Source organism: Myotis daubentonii, chromosome 6, assembly GCF_963259705.1.
Source record: "Myotis daubentonii chromosome 6, mMyoDau2.1, whole genome shotgun sequence".
Classification (NCBI taxonomy): domain Eukaryota; kingdom Metazoa; phylum Chordata; class Mammalia; order Chiroptera; family Vespertilionidae; genus Myotis; species Myotis daubentonii.
The window spans coordinates 76618879-76640334 of record NC_081845.1 but is presented as its reverse complement, the minus strand read 5'-3'; the positions used below and the strand labels follow the sequence as shown (position 1 = coordinate 76640334).

Genomic DNA, 21456 nt, shown 5'->3' with positions numbered 1-21456 from the left:
ATTTAATATAATATAAAATATGAATGTAATACAAGGAAAAAATAAAATATAAAGCAAAGTTCAATAAAATAGCCCCTCAAAGCTTTTTAAATCTGGAAATTAGGAGGTTATTTGGTGACTTTAATGTGACTAGCATGAGTGGGGTGGTAGGGGCACAAATCAAGTTGAGAAATAAATAGGTCAGGGGTGGGCAACCTTTTTGTGAGTGTGTGCCAAAACCAGTGAAATCTCTGGCTCAAAATTCTTCTGCGTGCCAACCCTAATTTTTTGAGAACATGTTATGCCTACTTGATATCTCTTAAGGTTTACGTATGTGAAGAACCTTGAAGAAATAATAAAATTCATTCGAGCGACAGAAACACAGTATATGATGATGAAAAATACATTTATTTTTTAATGTATACATGTACACTGATAGTCCAACAGAAAACTTTATGACTCCGTTTGATATTATCATTGGGACCTTTGCTGCTGCATCACTGATGACAGAGATTTTACATCAGGTTTGTATTTCGTGACCTTCAGAGATATGCACGAGCTACTACTTTCATCCGTCGGGCTACTCCTATTACGAGACTTAACAAAATTCATCACTGAGAACAAAGATTCACAAGTGTATGTGGATGAAACCAAAACACTGGTCAGATCTAGGAAGGCAGGGAGAGTTAAGGCAGAGGTATAGAAATTGCTCTTCCCCTCTCTCGTCAATCCATGTCTATGGTCTTTAAGACAACTTGTTATTTAAAATTATTTATTTATCTAAGATGCACCTACATTGAATTTATCTGAAAAAAAAATAAAAAATTCGATATTAAGAAAAAAATTGTAAATGGAAGATTATAAGAAAGGGTTTCACGTTCCAGCAAAAGTTACCGGGCGTGCCATGTTTGGCATGCGTGCCAGGGGTTGCCCACCCCTGAAATAGGTGATGAGGAAAGGAACTTGCATGTGTTGGAGGGATGGTATGGGAAAACGAAAATGAGGCAGGCAACTGACTGGCCATGCTCTTCTGGGTGATTACTTGTAATCATAAACCTTAGCTTCCTCATTTGTGAAATGGGGTGGTGATATCAACTTTCCTTATGAAGATCAAATTAAATTATATATTTATTAATTTATATTTATACATAAAATGATCATAATAGTTTCTGGCCCAAAATAAGTTCTCAACAAATAACTTACTATATTTAGAAGTCTAACAAGGTAGCATGTTTTGGGGAACAGGGTACAGAACATGTGAGGAGAAGAAGTTGTATATACTATTGGTTTGAATGTAGCTTGGATGTAAGAAATGAGAAAAGACTTGGAAAATAAGATCAGAAGAACTGTTTGAGGTCAAATAAAGGAGGTTTTTATATAAAATTATTGGAAATTTGGACATTAGATTTCCTGGATCCATGGTAAAGGGATTACAATGAATTATTTGGACAGGGCATTAGACATAGAAATCTTCCTTATACCCCTGGGGCCTCAATGCTCCAATATATTTGTGAGCCTCATTATGACCAAAGAATCTTCTTGCCTTCTGGTCCCCATCACCTAACACAATGCCTGGAACACTTGTAGGTGCTCTGATAAGTGAATAAATGAATAAATGATCCTCCTTTTCACATTACCCTGGGATATAAATAGGGACTAGATATATGAATTATCTTAACCCATAGCTGAGACAAAACTGTCAGAGAGTACACAAGAGAGCCTAGGACTCCTGCCTCATACTTTAGCTCTTGTTCCATATTTTGCTTATTAAAATAAATCCTCCATACATAGCTTTTGCTTTAGACATTTAGAGATTGAAGAATGAAAAAAGCTGGTAGGTTAAACTTCCATGTTAGATTCTGTTAACTGCTGGGAGGACTAGCTTAGAATGACTGAAGTAGTTCCTGAAAAACGGCATTAATATTAAGATGCTGGGAAGTAATGTGCACCGGACTGTCATCTGGATGACACTCTAGCTGCTATCTGACTGATATTCTGGCTTGCTCAAGTAGGTGAGAGGTGATCCATGTGGTAGCTCAGATTCTGGGAGGGTTCTCTTGGTCATATAATTGCCTTGAGGCAGTTGTGATAATGTAGAGGCCCTCATTCTTTTGTTATACACATTCCTAACCAAGTGATTTTTAAAACATATTTATTTATTTTTGAATTAAAGTATAGCTGGTTCACACTTATATTAGTTCCATGCATACAATATAGTGATTACATCTTCCAATGAGATCACCACAGTCAAATCTAGTAACCATCCATCACTGTGCAGCATTTTCACCATAATATTGAATACTAGAGGCCCGGTGCACGAAAATTGTGCACTCAGGGGGCAGTCTCTCAGCCTGGCCTGTGCCCTCTCGCAGTCCAGGAGCCCTTGAGGGATGTCTGACTGATGGCTTAGGCCCGATCCTCGCGGGGAGCGGGCCTAAACCGGCAGTCAGACATCCTTAGCGCTGCCAAGGAGGTGGGAAAGGATCCTGCCACTGCCACTGTGCTCGCCAGCCATAAGGCTGGCTTCTGGCTGAGCTGCACACCTCTCTGGGAGTGCATTGACCACCAGGAAGAAGCTCCTGCATCAAGCGCCTGCCCCCTGGTGGTCAGTGCATGTCATAGCAATCAGTCATTCTGCTGTTTCGTCTGTTTCATATTAGCCTTTTATTATATAGGATTAGAGGCCCATTGCAGGAAGATTCCTGCAAGAATAGGGCTTTGCTCCCGCCTCTGCCCCCTCCTGCCTCCTCCCACTGCCTCCCACCTCCCGTTGCCTCTTGCCTCCTCCCTCCGCCCACCTCCTCCAGCTGCCTCCGCCTCCCACCTCCTCTCGCCGCCTCCTGCCTCCTGTCGCCCGCCCGCCGCCTACCGCCGCACCCCGCACCCCCACTGCCCGCCGCACCCTGGCTGCCTGCCACGCCCCAGCTCTGCTCCCGCCTCCAGCCTCTGCCACCTTGGCTCTGTTCCTGTCTCTACCACCTCTACTTTGCTCCCTTCTGCAGTGCTGGTGGAATCCCTCTGATCCCTGCCTGATGGCCTGTTGCTTTCTCTGGATAAAACATCATTTGTACCATTAGCTCAAGGGATAGAGGAAGTACATTTATGGGAAATCAAGTTGCTTTGTCAATTCCAGCAGAAAGATGATGGAGCCCTTAAAAGGAGGGTCTCCTGACTTGATATCAGAACTCAAATTTCTTTTTTCCTCTCTGGTGAGGTAAAACTAAATTGGCCATCAGTCACTGTTTTCCCCATCCTCACCTAACCTCACTGTCTGGAGTCTCTAGCAGAGTTAGAGGGGGCAATCTCTGAAGGTGATGAGGCCTTCTTTAAGGAGACACTATGTCCCTGCTCTATGTACTTTTGTCCTTACATTTACTGGACACTTCTTCATTCTTTCAGGAAGGCAATACGCCATGCACTAGACACTAAGGGAATAAACTTTAAAAGGCATAGCACCTACCTTCAAGGAACTTGAAAACAGATGCACCTGAATACAATGACAATGAAAGGTAACACATTCAAGGAACAATGGGAAATGCTGGTGAGGACACCTAAATCATCAGGCAGGGTTCACATTAGATGAGCTAAAGTGGAAAGGTTAAGTACAAGTTTTCTGGGCAAACACGCAGTGCTTAGGCATTTCTAGGAATTAGCAGAGATGTTCCAACATAGAAGAGAAGAGGCTGAAAGAAGGGACGGACTGATGAAACAGATGCCACAGATAAAGCAGTTTTGAAAAGGAGGGAGAGATGGAAAGTGTCAGTTCCTAGAGAGAAATCAGAAAAGATAAGAATCCCTTATCTTTGCCTGTTGGGTTTAGAAAACGATAAATCATTGACAATGGTGTTAATAGTGCCTGTGGAAGAGAGGATGGAGGGGACTGTTAAGAAGCCAGTAGAAAGTATATTAGTTTTCCATGGCTGCATAACAGATCTCCATAAATTTAGTAGCTTAAAATGTTTATTCTATTTATTTGCTCTGCTACTTTGATCTCTAATCTTTTGATTCCTTTTTTTAAAAACTCAAATCTCCCGTTTGATTAACTACAAGTCACCCGATGAGGGACTTTAATTACATTTACAAAATTCCTTTCCCTTTGCCAGGTTCTATTAATTAGTGACAACTTCCACCCATACTCGAGGAGGGGATAATACCAGAGTGGGATTCTGGGAAGTAACTTTAGGGTGTGTTTGCCATGAAAAGGAAATCAATACAGTGACTGTATGGTAAAGATGTAACTGTCAAGAGAACAACATGGACCTATAACTATGGGAAAGACAGGATCCACAAAGATCTTAGTGTACGTATATACATACATTTCTAATTAGCTTTTATTACTTAACAAACCATGCCAAAATTTAGTGTTTATTAACAACAACCTTCTATTTAGCTCAGAAATCTTCCAGTGAACAGTTTGGCAAGGTTCAGCCAGGTGGTTCCACAGGATTGGATCTTTGTTGTGGTTCACTTATGTGTCTGCAGTTGGCTTCTGGATTGGTTTGTAGATGTTTAGCTGTCTGGTGGCTTGTTGGTTGAGATGTGGTATTGTATTTTCCAGCAGACTAGCTGGACTCATTATGGCAATGTTCTGCTCTCAGCAAGCCAGTAAGCTCCAGTGTACACTGCTTTTCTAACCACTGCTTCTTATATCACATTTGCTAATGATCTACTGGCCAAAACAAATTATATGGCCAGTTGAGCTAACGGGGCAAACAAAAGGACTTTGCCTTTTTAATGAAAAGACTAGAGAATGGTGAAAATTTTTATAGTCTAGATGATATTTAGTATGATGTTTTTAAATATTAGAAAAATTCTGCTTTATATTTATGTTAAGATGAGAGAGCTAGTAAAAAAACAAAAAGGATGAATACATAGCCTAGGAGGATAACTGATGAAATGTGATCCCTAAGACAGGATCTTCTGTGACTCAGAGTACATAGAGAAAATTAACCTTTAAAAAGTGAAAAGTCATAATTTTTCTAGAATAAAAAAAAATGAGGGTAGATCAAGAAAATTGGATTTTCCTGGTAATCTCAGTTTTCCTTGGAGAAAAGAAATCTAAGTTGTTGAGTACAGTGAGAGGATGGTGGGAAAAGGGTTGATGGTGAGTGTTGACTTTTTGGAAGATCTGTTTTTCAGAACAGGAGGGAAAGCTGATGACAGCAGAACATTGCAAGTATCCTGTGTTACTAGGATTATGTGAATGTATTCCAGGGTCCAGGATAGTCTTTCTAGTAAAAGAGAGTTTTGAGAATGACTTTGGAGGAGGTGTGTGGTAAGGGGGCTCAAGTAATTGGAGGAGGGTTTGGGACTGGAGTACATAGTCTGGGGGAGCTCTGAGAGATGTTTGAAGCAAAGGACTCAACAAAGATCAGGTTAGAAATAAATAGTGGAGAAGAAGGAGAACAAGTTTGAGGGAGAAGAAATTAGAGTAACAGTAACAAACCTAGTAACAAACAGCAGGAGGAGTTATTAATGAGAGAGAATGAAAGGATGGAAATAATTTATAGCCATCAATAGAGAAATAAGGGATTTACAGGGAAGAGGTAAAGTAAAGCCTAGGCAACTCACTGAGCATTTGACAGGTATCCATTCTTTCTGCATAAAATCATTCATGTCTTTAGCTCCTCTTTCAAAAAACTTATTGATGAGAGGAACTCAGGACGATGAGTATTTTTCATTAAAAAATCCATTCTTCACTCCTTGGAATTTTAAAGAACCATGGTGCCACATTTTTATATTAGGATAAATTAGAATAACATCAGAGTATATTTAAAAATTAGAAATGAATATATTATAAATACTTATTAATATACAGGATGTAAAAATATGTAGATTAATATAAACAATAAACATTCTTAGATTTTTCAGAGTTTTTCTCTTAGAAGTTCTTCATAATCAACTATTAAAAAGTACAATAAAACTTTGAGTTACTTATATTAGCTAAAATATGACTTCATGTAGTAGAAAATTTGATAATTAGAATCCATACTCTTGAAAAAGTTTGTTGGAACAATATTTTCCTCTGAATGAGATCCTCAAAATTATGGCCCTATGATTTTATCATGACATTTTGATGAATAATCACGATAAATTAATGAGTTTGTCATATAAAATGAAGTTATTTGGAAACATGACTGAAAAGATAATGGGATTTTGGGGATTTTATTACTAATTTATAAAATTCTTTACTAAAAGCCGTGGCACAACATGAAAGGCATCCTACCAGGCCTTGAAATGTTTTCATTCCTTCAGTGAGGAGACCATCATTGGAAACAATGAGAAGACTTTCATTTATGATTAATCGCATGAAACAGTTCTACAACCACTGACTAAGTAGAATTGTTTCTAAGTAAAACTTACATGAGGGAATGTCTAAGCTTTCTTTCTCAATTTCTCTGCTTGATTTCAATTATCCTGTACTTATGGATATTCTGGGTTATGCCAATGTACTCAAATATTATTTATTGTGGCAAGAATTTTGTGTTGAAAATACATATGTGGCTTACATATAAAAAGAAATTAATATTTTGTGTATGTTTGCTCAGAAACTGGAAAGTCTGGGGTGAGTTGTTTGAATTTATTAGTTTTAAATGTTTTTCAGAACTCAAAACTATATGATATGAAAATCTTTACATTAGAACTGATAGATACCTTAACATGGACACCTTAAGCAAAACCAAGAAGTATCTTTTACTGAATTTTTAAATCAATCTTTTATTAAGTTTAAGTATTATGGTCATACATTTTCCTGCTATGTAATGCAAAAAATATATACATATAAAATCACTTAATAAATATTCATTATTTCCCCAAATTCTTGGTTAGACACAAGTAGTTTCTCTTATGAATTGATAGAATCGAATCAATAATTTTGAAAGAAAATCTCTGTTTAAAAGATTTGACTTTAGACTCACTTATAATTTCAGTATTTGTCTTAAAAATAGAGCACAGGAATACATATACCCTGTTATTCCACAGGCTCATCCTAGCCTAGCTTGACAAGGATACATTATTTCTTTATTGTCTGTTTATTTTGTGTGGAGTTGATGAGTTAGTTGCACTGTGTAAGGTAGATTACATTTATAAAGTACTCTGGATTCCTTTGATATGAAAGAATATGTGTCTCTTTCAGTAACAAACAACCGAGTTGTTTGTTATGTGTTTATCCTGGCAAGTAATTAGGGAAAATATTTTTGTAAGCTAAAATCCCCTCTCTGTTTTGGACTTTGCTTTCACTCTCTCATTGTTTACCATTGTATATTGATATTGGGTGCTACATCTTTTGAATTCTGGGCATTTCTTTTTAGGTTCACAACATGTAACAGTAGTCCAGATTTTTAGAATTTCAAACTCTGAAGTACGTTAAATTTTTTAAGGACTGTAGTCATTATTATTATATGATGGTTTATATTCTTACAATGAAAGAAAATCTATTTCATTTTCCGAGGGAGTTTTGAGATTTACATTGATGGTGATTTAAATCTTTTCAAATCACACAATTCCAAATTAAGATAACTCTTTTAGATTCTGTCAATGAGTAATTTCTAAATGGAAATATGCAAATATAATTTAACATTGATGCTCATTCCGGGGAACAAATGAGCTATTGTATATAATACTTCAAGTTTTTTTTTAATATTCTTTTTCAAATTCAAAACAGTGCCTCTTGGGCAAAACACAATTTTTTCCATTTTTATGGAGGTTTAGGGTGCCTCTTTTCATGTAAACTATTAGGACTGTTTGCATAAACACACAAGTGCTAAGACTATTATGATAGTTTCACACATAATGTCCTATTACAATCTGTCTGTTTCTCTCTCCTCCAGTCAACTTCTTCTTCCACTACCTCTGAGCAGCTGGCCTGTAAACCACCTGCTTTCTCCTTTGTTTCTCCAACTAATCAGAAAGCACCACCCGACCCCACTCAGCTCGGCGCGGCCTCTGCCCTAGAGGAGTTCCACACCAGGAGGCTGGACGCCGGTGGGGCCTGGGTGGAAGAAACAGCTTCGTTTTTTCAAACTTCCACTCACTCGTCACCCTTTTTTGCATCGAAAGGCACCTCCTGGGCGTTTCAGTCTCCCCATTCCACGCAGCTATCAGGTTCTGATTTGTCCAGTCCCAGTGAAGCAGACCAAAAACCTGGACGGCCATTGGAAGCTCTGAGGAAGACAGCGTCAGCCTCACATGTCCTTAGCCCCGGGGAAAGCCTGCGGCCCTCTTCTCCTCCACCGTCCTCCAGTGCCTCTCTGAAGTCGAATTCAGCCTCGTACCTACCAGTCCGTATTGTCCTGCATTCACTCTCTCCAAGTCCCAAACCATTTACTTCCTCTCTCCATGGCTCTTCTTCCACTCTCTGTAGCCCAATGTCTTCCAGTGGCAATCTCTCAAGGTCAGGGGTGAAATCCCTGGTGCCCTCCCGGCTTTCTCTTCTCACTGCCATCCTCAAGTCCAACCCTTCTCACCAGAGACCCTTGTCCCCTGCATCCTGTCCCACTTTCTCTCTCAACTCCCTGGCTTCGTCCACACTCACACTTGATCAAAAAGCAAAGCAAGCCCCATCCACACCTAAAAAATCTCTCTCCAGTTGCTCGCTGAGCGCCAGGTCTCCTGGGCAAAGGGAACACCAGGATTCTGAATTTAGCCAGCCATCCTTTCACTTACCTTTGTTCACCCAATCTGCTCCCCTTCCTCAGGCACAACCCCTTCCTCCCACAAAACATGAAAGCAGTAGCCTTGCTTCTTTGAATGTAGAGAAGACACCATCACCCACTTCTTTAAAGAGTAATTCAGTCCCCTCCCTGCTGCAGACAACATCGAGTCCTGTAGGTCTTCCTCCTGCTTCACAAAGATTTTATCCTTTTTCTTGGAAGAGCAAAACGGCTGCTGACCTCAGGGGTCCAGAAAAGCCCAGGGATATTTACACATATCCTTCTGCATCAGCCTCCTCTATGTTACCGTCTGCATTTCCCACTAACCAAAGAGCCACACTCTCCTCTCCAGAGAAAAGTTTCCGTCCTTCCCCAGTTCTTTCAGACCTGCTACACAGATCCCAGAGAGCATCACCACAGCTCTCTGGCCAAGGGCAGAATCCGTCTGCTGCTCCTTCACCGCCTGTCTCCAGTGCTAGCTCTGCCTCTCTTCCCAAATTGGGGTCCTCCCCTCCCCCTCACGCTAATCTTCCCACTCAGGCACCCCAGCTCAGTCCTTCCGCACTGCACCCAAATTGTGGCAGTGGCACCTTACCTTCAAGATTTGGGAGATCGGAAAGCTCAGTATCTGACCACAGGTCATCTGTTTCAACCCCATCACCTTCCACCTCTCTAACAAGAACCAAGGAGCTGATTTCACCTTGTGCATTTGCCATGCCAACAGACCCTGAGAATAAGAAACCCAAGGTATTTTTTGCATGCTGCATGGTGCATGCTTATTTGAAATATGGAAGAAGATTTTATTTTTTTGCAGAGGGGGTTAAATCAGTGATTATGACATTCATTCTATTCCTATGAGAAAGTGCAAGTGTGGGGTTGGGGTGTGGCTAGGATTTGGTATATTTGAACATGGAGTTGAATTATAATCTGTCTAAAGTTGTGCATGTTTCTGTGAAATTCTGATTTTGTATATCCTCCTGTTATGATAAATTCTTATATTTTTATTGTTTTAGGCATAATATGGGTTATATTATTGACTCAAGAGCTGGAATTTAAAGCAGCTAGTAGAGATTTGGTGATATGATACATGTCTAACTATTTAATAACATTGGAATCAATTATCCATAAAAATATCCTGTACTGAGAGAATTATAGATAAGATCAGTGTAAAAAGGAATATTATCTTAGATCTAGGCCCATATTCTAGGCCAAGCCAATTTAAAAACTTTCTATTTCCCTTGCCATCATTCATTTATAATTATTAATTTTTCCCCTTCTACATGGTTGATTTTATTATTGCTCTTCATACCTCAAGCTAAATCAATATGCATTTAGCTATATCCACATAGGGCAAAAGGGAATAGAAATTTCCTTTATATGTGAAAATGATTTGATTTATAATAAACACAAAAAACTTAGTAATTTGAAATACAGAGAAAATAGGTTGGGTATAAGGAAATAGAATTAAGAAAGAAAAAATATTGACTTTTGAGTGCTCCAAAGCAACCCACTGAGGAGAGAGGTGAAACTGGCATTTGTTTTAATATGAGAAGAGAAATATTTGAATGAGTGATCCATAGAGCTCTTTCTTTTGGAAGAAGGCAACACTGCTATAGAACATGCCAGCTTCCCAGCTATTCTCAAATAATTTAGAATGTGCATATTATATACTCAGAACTTGGTCATTGCTATGTAAATAAAATAAAATTATGAAAGTGCTTGTATTAAGAGGGAATTCAAATTTTCAGTTCAGTGTATTGAAGGAACACAGTTTTACTCTTTCCAACTTCCATGGAGACTGTGTCAAAATCTGTTTGAAGGATGAAGTTAGGATAGGAAAGATAATACGACTCACATGCTCTTACTAATTATGTAGTTTAACTTAAAAAGCATGCATGCATTAAACACTCACTCTGTGCCTACCTCTATACTAGATTTTTTTGGAGATGTGTGTATATATGTATGTGCTTCTGTGTGTGTGTTTAAGGAAAGTAAGAGAGCATTTTTTTTGTCTTAAAATTTTTCATTCAAAAATACATATACATAATGTGGAGAAGCTATCTAGAGTTATTAAATCTACAGTAATGCTGGAAAACAAGTATAAGGAAATGTTAACCAAGCATAAATCAATTACATATAATTGTGCACTGAATTTGATATAATAGAAATATTGTGAGAATCAGGCCAGTTGAAATATTTAGTATTTATCTTAATGAAGAGAAAGGAGTTGATATTTCAGAAAGGGTAAATAACCGGGCAAATGTATAGAAGTTGATTCCAGGGAAATGTATGTGGAGACATAAGAAGATTGGCTTATCATTGAATAGTGATGATAATAGTAATGATGATTATAGTAACAGATATCAAATGCTTTCTGTGAATCAAGATATATCCTAGTAGTTATTCAAAATAGCTAAAAATTAATTAAAAGGGACAATGTCAGTTAATTTTATGACCATGAGATTGTTAATATTATTTTCTCCATTTTATACACCAAGAAACTGAAGTTCAGTGAACAATTTATTATATTTTATTGCTGTAAAACAAAAAAATCAATTATTATTTTAGCTTTATTTAATAATTCTCATGAAGGAAATCATTGTTATAGAATAATGATAAGAATGATCAATTTATATAATATTAGAGCCATTTAAAAATGTATTATTTGAAATTATTAAGTCCTTGCATTTTAAACTTTCAAAGCAAATGGGATAGAGAAAAACCTAACATTTTTATAATTCTAAATTGAAAATCTTGTATATTTGAGGTAAAATGACCTAGTGATTATCTTCTTAATGCATATGCTATTATGAAATTTATTTGTGCTATATTACAAAAGCTTGGTGATGTAAACATTACCATTTCCTGAATTTATTAACAAGTATTGCCTGAACCCTATGGCCATGCACCTAAATCATTCCTCACCTTTGTGGGAAATGACTGTACTCCGGAGGCTTCGTCCAAGTGTTTCTGTTTGTGGTCACTTTGCTTCGTTCATGTTTTGTCCTGTTTTTGGAGAGACCTGGGAGAGGCTTGGCCCAGCGGGGCTCTTGCTAAATCCAAGTCCTTTTTTTAAAAATATATATTTTATTTATTTTTTACAGAGAGGAAGGGAGAGGGATAGAGAGTTAGAAACATCGATGAGAGAGAAACATCGATCAGCTGCCTCCTGCACACCCCCCACTGGGGATGTGCCCACAACCAAGGTACATGCCCTTGACTGGAATTGAACCTGGGACCCTTCAGTCCTCAGGCCGACGCTCTGTCCACTGAGCCAAACCGGTGAGGGCCCAAGTCTTTTTTTGGTTCTAAAATCAAGTTTGTTAAAGACCTGTTTTTCCACAGCTCATTAACTGCTCCCAATATTAAAGAACTTTCAGCATTTGCCCTCTATTTTGTTTTATTTTCTTCATTTCCAAGCTAAAAACTAAGCTTCTAGAAACGCACAATAAATTTGATGTTAATTAAAATATAAAAATATCGAGAAATTATAATTTATCTATTTTTACCTGATCCTTTAAACAGAAAAATATTTCTTATAATGGGTAAAACTTGTGATAACTTCTGCAAAAAGAATCACTCTCTGAGACATGCTGTTCTTTGTCTATTTATTTATTCCTTGTTCTTGCTATTATCTCTCCGGGTAAAAAAAAATCAGCCTGCGTATATATTTTTTTTTTTATTGCAAACTATTTTTGCAGAAATTGTAACCTGAATATAAAAATTCATTAAAATGGATTCTGGAATAGGTAAATCTTATCCCAGTTTCTTTTGATGTTTGACTAGTCTTTATTAAATTGCTAAGATTATTTTATAGATTGATAGAAGAAAATAGACAAAAGCTTTGGGCTATCAAAGAATTCATGCCATTATGGATTGTTTCTTGTCTTGCTCCTTCTTCTGTGCTGCTAATCTGAGCACAGGGCTATCTTTGAAATTAAAGAGCTTCAGATATAGATCAGTTTCACTTAGTGCCAGATCCCAAAAGGAAAGAGGTCCTGGAATACAAATGGCCATCATATTAAAACATGAATACTTGAATGACATTAGTTCAAAGTCTGGGCCCTACTGGCCTTTGATATGAAAATAAAATGGAACAGTAGAGCATGCTGAGCTAAATTCAGGTACAAAGTATGTGTAATGTTTCTTTTTCGTAGATTGAATCTTAAGGTTCTGAATCTGTGTGCATTAGTTTGATACAGTTGACATATTTTAATATCAGATATAGTTAAGAATAACATTTCACAATATGAGCATGGCTGTAGACAGGATGGACATTTTCCAGGATGTTGTTCAGGCTACTCTTTGATCAACATCCATGTTGTCTGAGATATTTTTAACCACTTGGGAAAGTCTAAATATCACAAAATTAATCCATGGAGTTGTATTCAGGTTCTAATATATTTCGCATTTATTTATGAAACAGTTTAAAATTTCTCCTAGTGAGTCATGATGTTGCATGCACTCACCCAAGATGATGGTGTGCCTGTGTTGGCCTTAAAGTTATTTTGAAACATAGTATATTTAAGGAATTAGTTGAGAGCTTTTTGATATTTTATGAACTTGTAGGTGGTTTTTTTTTTTTTAGGATCTTCAACATCATATTTTTCTTCTTTTTAAATTTTTTTCTTTATTGATTAAGGTATTACATATGCGTCCTTTAAATAAACTCTCTTTTCTTTAAGGCATCAAAACATTCCCAAATATATCATACTGGAAACTTGGTGGCAACAGTCTCTATGTAATTTTCTCCATTTCTGCTAATCCGTATATAATCTGGGAAATGAGCAATATGAAATATACCTCCATGAGCTAAAATACTTAATGAGGGTTCAAACAAACCACTCATTCATTCAATAAATATGTACTGAGTGCTTATCATGTGTAAGGATATGTGCAAGGCACTTTTCAAAGTTGTAAGGCTATATTGCCACAAATAAAATAGCTCATAGAAAGTTTATATTCTGTGATGGCACAGAAATAATCACTAATAACCCCCATTTCCCAAGTAAGTACATTTTCTTGTGTGTTAGAAGGTCATATACATGGTAATGAAAAAGTATAGCAGGGTAAGGGATGGTGTCACAAATTAAATTGGGTAGTCAAGATAGGTTTCTTTCAGAAGGTGACATGCAAAGAGGTGTTGCTCATAGGAGAGGATAGTCAGGAAAAAGCCCTGAGGCCAGAGAGTGTTTGGCAGATACAAAGAACAGGGGAGCCAGTGTGGCCAGAGTGGAGTGAGGGAGGGAACTTGAGGTTGTCAGAAGGAGATGTAACTGTGCGCTATTGTAGGCCTGTGAGATCCGGCAGGCCACTTCTAAGTCTTTGATTTTTAATTTGAGTAAAACAGGAAGCAATTGGCGTGTGTGGGGGAAGGTTGAAACAATCTTATCTATCTGGCTGTGTGTGAAGAACAGACTCTAAGAGAGTGAGAGCGGAAGTAAGGAGACCTTAAGAGGCTATTGCAGCCCTGGCCAGTGTTGCTAAGTGGTTAGGTGAGGATTAACAACAACAAAAAGAGGCTATTGCAACAATCTAGGAAGTGATGGTGGCTCTGGGAGATTACAGCAGTGAAGACAAAGATAATACTTCTGTATATATTTTGTAGGTAGAAAAACATTCAGCAATCATTAAAGCTAGTCATAGGTGAAATAGTAAAATAGCTAAACTACACATACGTACCTTCTTGTTTCCTTTTGTCTTTTACTCTACCTCCTCCACAAAGTTCTTGGCATCTTTCAGGGGATTCTAGATTCATGATTCTCCCATCCCTGCTAGCTGTCACGTCCATCTCTATAGTAACCAATGCTGTGTCCATTTTCTTTGCTTCTCTCCAGCTAGGTTTTCTGGATTCATCTTAGCAATGATTTACAATGTCAGGGATTGACAAACCTTTTTTTTTTTTTTTTTTTTACTCCTTGGGGAATATTTGCATTTTAATTGAGAGACGCTTGTGCAGTTTAACTCAAAGAACATACTTAGAAATATATCCCAAGAAACTAGAAACACCAATCAGAAAGGATATATGCACCCCTATGTTTATAGCAGCACAATTTACTTAAAAAAACAACAAAGATTCAAGGTCATGAGTTCAAACCTGAAAGTTCAGATCATTGAAGGAAGATGCCTTTAGGAACTTAACGCATTGGAAATGCCTTTGAGGCATGCTTGAATAGGGAAAGAGAGTCTCCAACATCTAAGGCTTGGCCTGAAGATGAGGAACTAAAATTTTGGGTTTTTATGTCCTCTGAATCAGCATAATTTTCAAACAAATATTTGCTGAGTATCTGTTCTTGCCAGGAAGATATTAGGTGTTGGAAATAATACGAAATTCTTCCCTAAAAGATGTTACAGGGTAATAGGGATGGCAAAAATATTATAATACAATGAAATAAGTATTACACATTTAGAGAGCTGGAAGCTTCCAGCCATGGAGAGGGCCCCTGGGAAAAAAAGTCTAGGAAGTTTTCTTAGTAACTGCCACTGTCATCTTCCTCTCCTACTCCTCCGCTTCAGGTATAAAAATCATTATAGAGATTGTGCTCTGCCAGTGATCCAGATGTAAGGCAGGTGTCTGGCAATCTCTTCTGTGAATTGGATCAGGACCTCAGTTGAGCTTTCCTCTTAGGGAGACTCTGACTCAGGCAGTGCAAGCATGTCACTGAAGAGCAGGAAGTATATATGCTCATCGATGCTTCTGGCAAGAGAAGTGGCCATAATGAAAGACACTCTCTTCACTAGAGTTCTCTTTTGTCATTTATGTAATCTGAGGTTCTGCTAGTCACCTTTACTTAAAGTGTAATCATGAGTTCAAATCTCTGATTCTTCCGGCAGCTAATATAGTTCACTTTGAGATCTCCTGGGTCTTTATTACTAGAGCCTGGTGTGGAAATTTAGGCAACAGGGGATAGGACAGGGGTGGGGAATATTTTCTGCAGGAGAAGGATATGCTCTTGCTATCCCCATCCTCACACCCAGGATTTATGTTGTAATATCTAGGATTGCCTATAAATAGGATTAGTTCTGATACACTTATGTCCTAAAACTCCATTTCCTTTTCTAAACCTAAACTTTGCAGTGTACCTGTCATGTAGTGGATATTTAAGACATATTTACTGGATGTTGACTAAAAGCATAGATGACAAATTGGAGGGATACAATAAGTATCATTACATTTTTTGCTAGATTCAGGGTCAGGCTGGTCAAGTCTACCTTCTGTGATTCGCTGAAGGTGATTCCAACCTGTAATATGACAGTCTATTATTCAAGTTATAATTACCTTGACTAGAGTGATTTCTAATTTTAAACAAAGGAAGGGAAAGAAATGAATTTGGTTTAATACCTGGAAGCCTTAGAATGCTGAGGAAGAAATATGTCCAAATTAGAATGTTGTTAAAAGAACCCAGAGGAAATACAATGAACCTAAAACTTATCTCTTATGGCAACAAGAATGATTTTCAGACTGAAAAGAGAAAGCTATAGATGTCTTAGAGATGCATAAAGCCTAAGATAGATGAGGAACTAGAAAGATTGCCTAGTTCTGAGTAAGTTCATATTTCCTGGTCTAGATAAATTGTGTCTGGAAACAAATGACATTTCTACTTCTATTGCAAAACTATTGTAACTGATGGGAAATAAGAGATTTACCAGGGAAAAAAGGTGAGCCATATGTTCCATTTTTCAAAAAAATGGAAGATAATTTCTGAAAGTTATAACCTATATTCTTAGTTTGTGAATGTTTACAACAACAGTTATAACTGGAAGTCAGACATTTTTTTCAAGCAACAGACCTTTATTTATTGAATGTCCTCCAAGTTCTAGCTTTTGTGATATCTCTCACTATATCAAGAACATAAAGAGAGATGTGAGTGTAATGACTTGTTTCTGTGAACTCCCATTTATTCCAAGTCCTCAATCCAAAGCATCCTCAAGGTCACTCTCTAATCCATTAACTTATTTCACATTTCTGCCTATTATTTGTTTTTCTAAAACATTTCCTTTGCTTTCTTATTTGTTTATGTTTGTCTCTATTCATGAGGATGCAAGCTCTAGGCTTTGTATGTTTTGTTCACTGTACTTAGAGCAATGCATATCACAAAATACACAATAATATTTTGTTGAATGAATTTATGAATTGAACTGCTATATCCAAATCTATTTATAGGATTGATTGATGGCAGAACCTGGTAGGCAAGAGCTCTTTATCACTGGTATATGACTTGAATAAAAATACAAATGACGTGCCTAGGCAGACGGTTCATGAAATAATATAAAAATTTTTATCTTCATAGTTTACAGTGACAATCCAAATCTAGTCAGATGAAATTGGATAGAGACAATGTCTAAAGTACTATTTTTGGATCTAGGGAAAAAGCATATGTACAGAATGGAGTTTGATTTCAACAAATGCTTAAAAAAATAAAAGGGTTAGAGATTTTAGGCCACTGTGAAGTTCTTGGAGCCAGAAATCCAAAGTCAGGATGTCAGCAGGGCTGCACTCTCTCCAGTCTCCCGTCTTTGCCGCTTTCAGCTTCTGGGGCTCCCGGCTCTCTTTGGCTTCTGGCTGCATAACTCCCATCTCTGGCTTTGTCCTCATATGGCCTTCTCCTCCCATGCTTCCTATGATCCAACAATATGAACTAACTCCAACTTCACTCTCCTGTATATTCTAAACTCGCCACCCAAAACAAGGAGACAGTTCTAATTATTATAATCTTCATTGTATTAGTTGACTTTATTGTCAAATCATAGAGGTGATGATTATATTCTACTTTTTGTTAAAAAATACATCTAGTTAAACACATAGCTTTTCAAAATTTAAAGAAATATCAACAGAGCAAAATGATGAGAATAGTGAAATTCATCAGTTAAGGATTGGTAAGGAGGGGTTGATAGAAATAGCAGTATAACTATCATGCTGAAGAGAGCTCTTAGAATGCACATGATTAGAAGGGGAGAGAAATAGGAACAATGGAATGGTTGTATTGTATTTTGGCTCAATATAAGGAATTTTACACCAATTCTAACAATTATGCTAAATTTGTTGTCTTGGAGATAGGCAGTTCTTCATGTGGTGGCAGAACAGAGGATCAGAGAGATTTTTGTCTTGGATGGGGGCGTTAAACTAGATAGCCTTCAACATCACTTCTGATTCTAAGATTCTGTGGCATAATATGTGCATTAACAAGATACTTCTCTGTACAGGTTTCTCCAGCTATAGTCTTTAGAGCAGTTGAAGACAGGAGGACAAATGTTATAAATGATTATGCTTCCTGAAACGATAGGCAAGGGAATATGGTAGATGAGTGCACTGTTGTTGAGGTGGAGTGTCTGCATCCAGATCCCAGCTATGACTTACTGGCTAGCGACCTTACATAAGTTACTTAACATCCCTGCACTTTAGTTTCCATATATCAAATGGATTTAATATAGTATCTGCCTAACACGTTTGCTGTAATAATAAAATGAGGTAATACCCAAAAAGCTTTTAGAATGATACCTGGCTCATAGTGATTGCTAGCTATTATTATTGCAGCTATTATTGCAATTAAATACAATAAAATCATCATGGAGTATTAATGATATATTTTATTTCATATTATTTGTCTTTAGATATTCTTTGGAAGAATATATGATCTTATAGAGAAAGGATGGCTATTGGATCCAGGCAAGCCTGGATGTCAAACCTGTTTCTACTTTTTATGGGCTGGTTAGTCTTAGACTAGACTACACCTGACCTCGCCATGTCTCTTTTTCCTAATGACTCTTTAGTTACACGGCTTCTGGAAAATTAAATGATGCAATATATATAATTTTCCCAGTAATAAGTGTCAGTTCTTATTCCCATGAAGAGATGACATTTCATTTTGTTTTTATACAAATAAGGTATTGTCTGGAGGCCATAGCAGTTCAGAGTGAATATAGAGACTTAGAGCTTAAAAGGGACGTGAGGCTTCTTTTAGGTCTGGAATTTTGATTTCTCTTACCTTCATTGCACCAGTTTAATGAAGGTTATTTCAATTATATCCATAAAACTCAATGATTTATTTGACTTGATTGCCCTCTCTTCTTCTGTAGACGGTTTAGTATGCTTTTTAGTGGACTGAGGCAATGTGGAGCTGTGTGCAGATTTCTCCTTGTCTCTGAGTCCCTGGGGAAGCTGCCTGAGGCAGGGGCTTCTGAAATGATAGGAGCCTTGAACTTAGTTAAGCAGCTTGGAACCCAGAGCGGTATCAAAGCTGGGCTTTTGATTATGCATATTATCCTGATTTCTACAACTTCCTCATGTTCAGCCTTCTCCCCCAAACACTACACAAAACGAAACTATATTACCCTGAGTTGTAATTAAAACTCAGGACATTTTACCATTTGATTCATTAACATTACTATATTAGAAAATACAGGAGATGATAAGGTCTAAAAAATAAATTTAAGATCAAGAGCTTTCTATTTTTTCCAGTTTAGAGTTAAATTGATGAAATCACTTCTATTCAAAATATGCTGCTTATTAAACTGCTACTAAATTTTATGTATTCTGTTCTTTATTTTTATAAATGATGTAAGAGAATGTATCATAAGTTCAATATAATTTATTGGCATGATATTTGTTAATTATGTCACTATAAAAATAATTTTCTTTGAGAATCAAAACAACAACAAAATAAATAAAAAACAATGCTCACATTGAAAGAATAGCACTCCTATGACGAAATGCTGCTAATGAGAAATACTATATAACAAAAGGCTAAATGCAAATTGTCCCCTTGACTAGGAGTTCAACCAGGAATTTGACCAGGGGATGGGACTGGCCCACCAACCGCTTGCAACCCCTCCCTCCAGCCGGCCCCATTCCTGATTGGCCCCTCCACCCTGATCGGGAACAGGGCAGGCCAGCAACCTCTCACATCTCCCCCCTACAGCCATCCTGGCCTGATAGGGGCAGGCTGGCCAGACCCCACCCATGCACGAATTCATGCACTGGGCCTCTAGTTTATATATAACTTTCTAAAGAGTGGTACTTTTTAATTCTGAAGATGTATATCATATAATTGCCATTATCCTTAGGCTGATATTTTACTGCTGTGATAGTTCTTTGCTTCTCATTCTAATGAAATATTAACATGGAAGCTATTTTTTTTTCCTGTCAAAAACACGTTGGTCAAGCATAATAACTGTTTTCTTTGATAACTTGTCATTTAACCTGGTAGAACTACTCTAAAATTATGTCATGTTCTTCCCTCTTTTCATCTCCACTCTTGCTTTCTGGTTACCCGTTCTAGCAATACAAGACCAGTTCAAGCTACAAGGCTTTTGCAGCAATCCCTACCAACACATTGCTTTTGGAACAGAAGGTCAGTGTTGGCTCAAAAGCAGAGTAAATTTTATGTTTATAATGTAACTTTTGTTATGTTTTCTAAAATTTCTGTTTTAAAGTTCTGTCTGTACTAAAATAAAATTCTCTCAGTTTAGGATGATGTGAAGAAAACATCTTGGTGAATAAAATTGAAGACATCATCAATTTCTCACTAGAGGCTAGATATGAGCCTGGAGTGTCCAGTCCAATGTCAAGTAGCCCTGGAAACTTCATTTAGATTTGGATAGATCCTGTCCTTTGGAATTTTAGATTGTTGTTACATTCAAGAGCTTCCACCTCTATTGGCATTGATCAAAAGAGTAGAGGCAAAATGGGGTTACATGTGAAACTGGACAGCTTGGTCAAAGCTTGGTGACTTGAAGTGGCTTCCACAGTATAGTTAGCTGAGTGTCCAGGTTAGCGCCTTAGAACCCATCATGGGCTAAACCTCTTTATACATTCCTGCTGGCTACTGATCCTACCCCCATGAATGAGAGGGAAGATTGAGATCACTTCCAATGACCCATTCTTTTGCATGACTTGAGGGCACTTTTGCTTTGCTATTCAGTTACTAATTATAAAATTAATAGGATTCTACTTCAGTAGGTAGCTTCAATTACAGCCTCTGGTTCAATAAGCACATTGCAGATGCTCAAATGAAGTCCAAATGGAGGATCATATCAGAATCAAAGTGGAATCAATTATAAAATCTATGAAATTGTTCATTTCATATGTTACTTTGCTGATATTTATTTAGGCAATTTATCTCTTTGTGCATTAAACTCATTTATGCACCCCCCCCAGTGTAATTAGTATTTCAAATACTGTTTTTATCATTTGTATAATGTTAATGTTTGCCAACCAGGTAGTATTTTGAACACAGGTTTATGGATCTACATTTTTGTTATTTTAGCATAATCTGAGGAATAAAAACCTTTGCATGATCTCTTGTTTGAAAAGTAGGAATTGTTAGTGGGAAGTGCTAAGTAGCATGTAGGTGAGCATTAGTGGGAAGATTTCTTATATCTTATATCTCTGATAACTAATTCCAAATTATACATATGTAGTTGAGGCTCTACTATATGTATCTATAAGCTTTGAACTGAGGGTTGGGGGTGTCACTGGGCTTCAGGGAGATTGGAAGCTTTTTTTCTAACTTCTCTTCTAAATTTCTACCTTTTATAACTCAATACATAATGGTCCTAAAGCTCTGATTTCAGGAGGCTTCAGAAGAATGCAATTCCAATGGCCTATTGTTATGTTGAATCATAGTAGCAGCGTTCCCTCAGCACAGACCCTCTACCCATTTCAGATGGACATTTCTGAAATCTGATCATTAGTGCCTGCCTTTGCAGAAATGGGAGGAACTCTCCCCCTAAAGCCGCCAGGCAGGGGGGAGAATAGGGGCCTATTGTGTCATGGTATCCTTTCATCATAATTGTCTCACCTAACCTGTCGTATTTCCTGTACCCA

The 21456-nt window shown here is 37.4% G+C and overlaps 1 protein-coding gene across 12 annotated transcripts in view; it reads left to right on the top strand.

Moving 5' to 3' along the window:
* Positions 1-21456, top strand: part of MLIP (muscular LMNA interacting protein) — a 249534-nt gene that overhangs the window by 126359 nt on the left and 101719 nt on the right. For 11 of the 12 annotated variants that reach the window (XM_059701365.1, XM_059701372.1, XM_059701370.1 and 8 more), the window contains 2 exons: positions 7809-9377; positions 19910-19981. In XM_059701365.1, coding sequence (XP_059557348.1) covers positions 7809-9377; positions 19910-19981 — 1641 coding nt within the window. The remainder of the gene's footprint in view (positions 1-7808; positions 9378-19909; positions 19982-21456) is intronic. The other variant, XM_059701376.1, reaches the window with a different exon arrangement.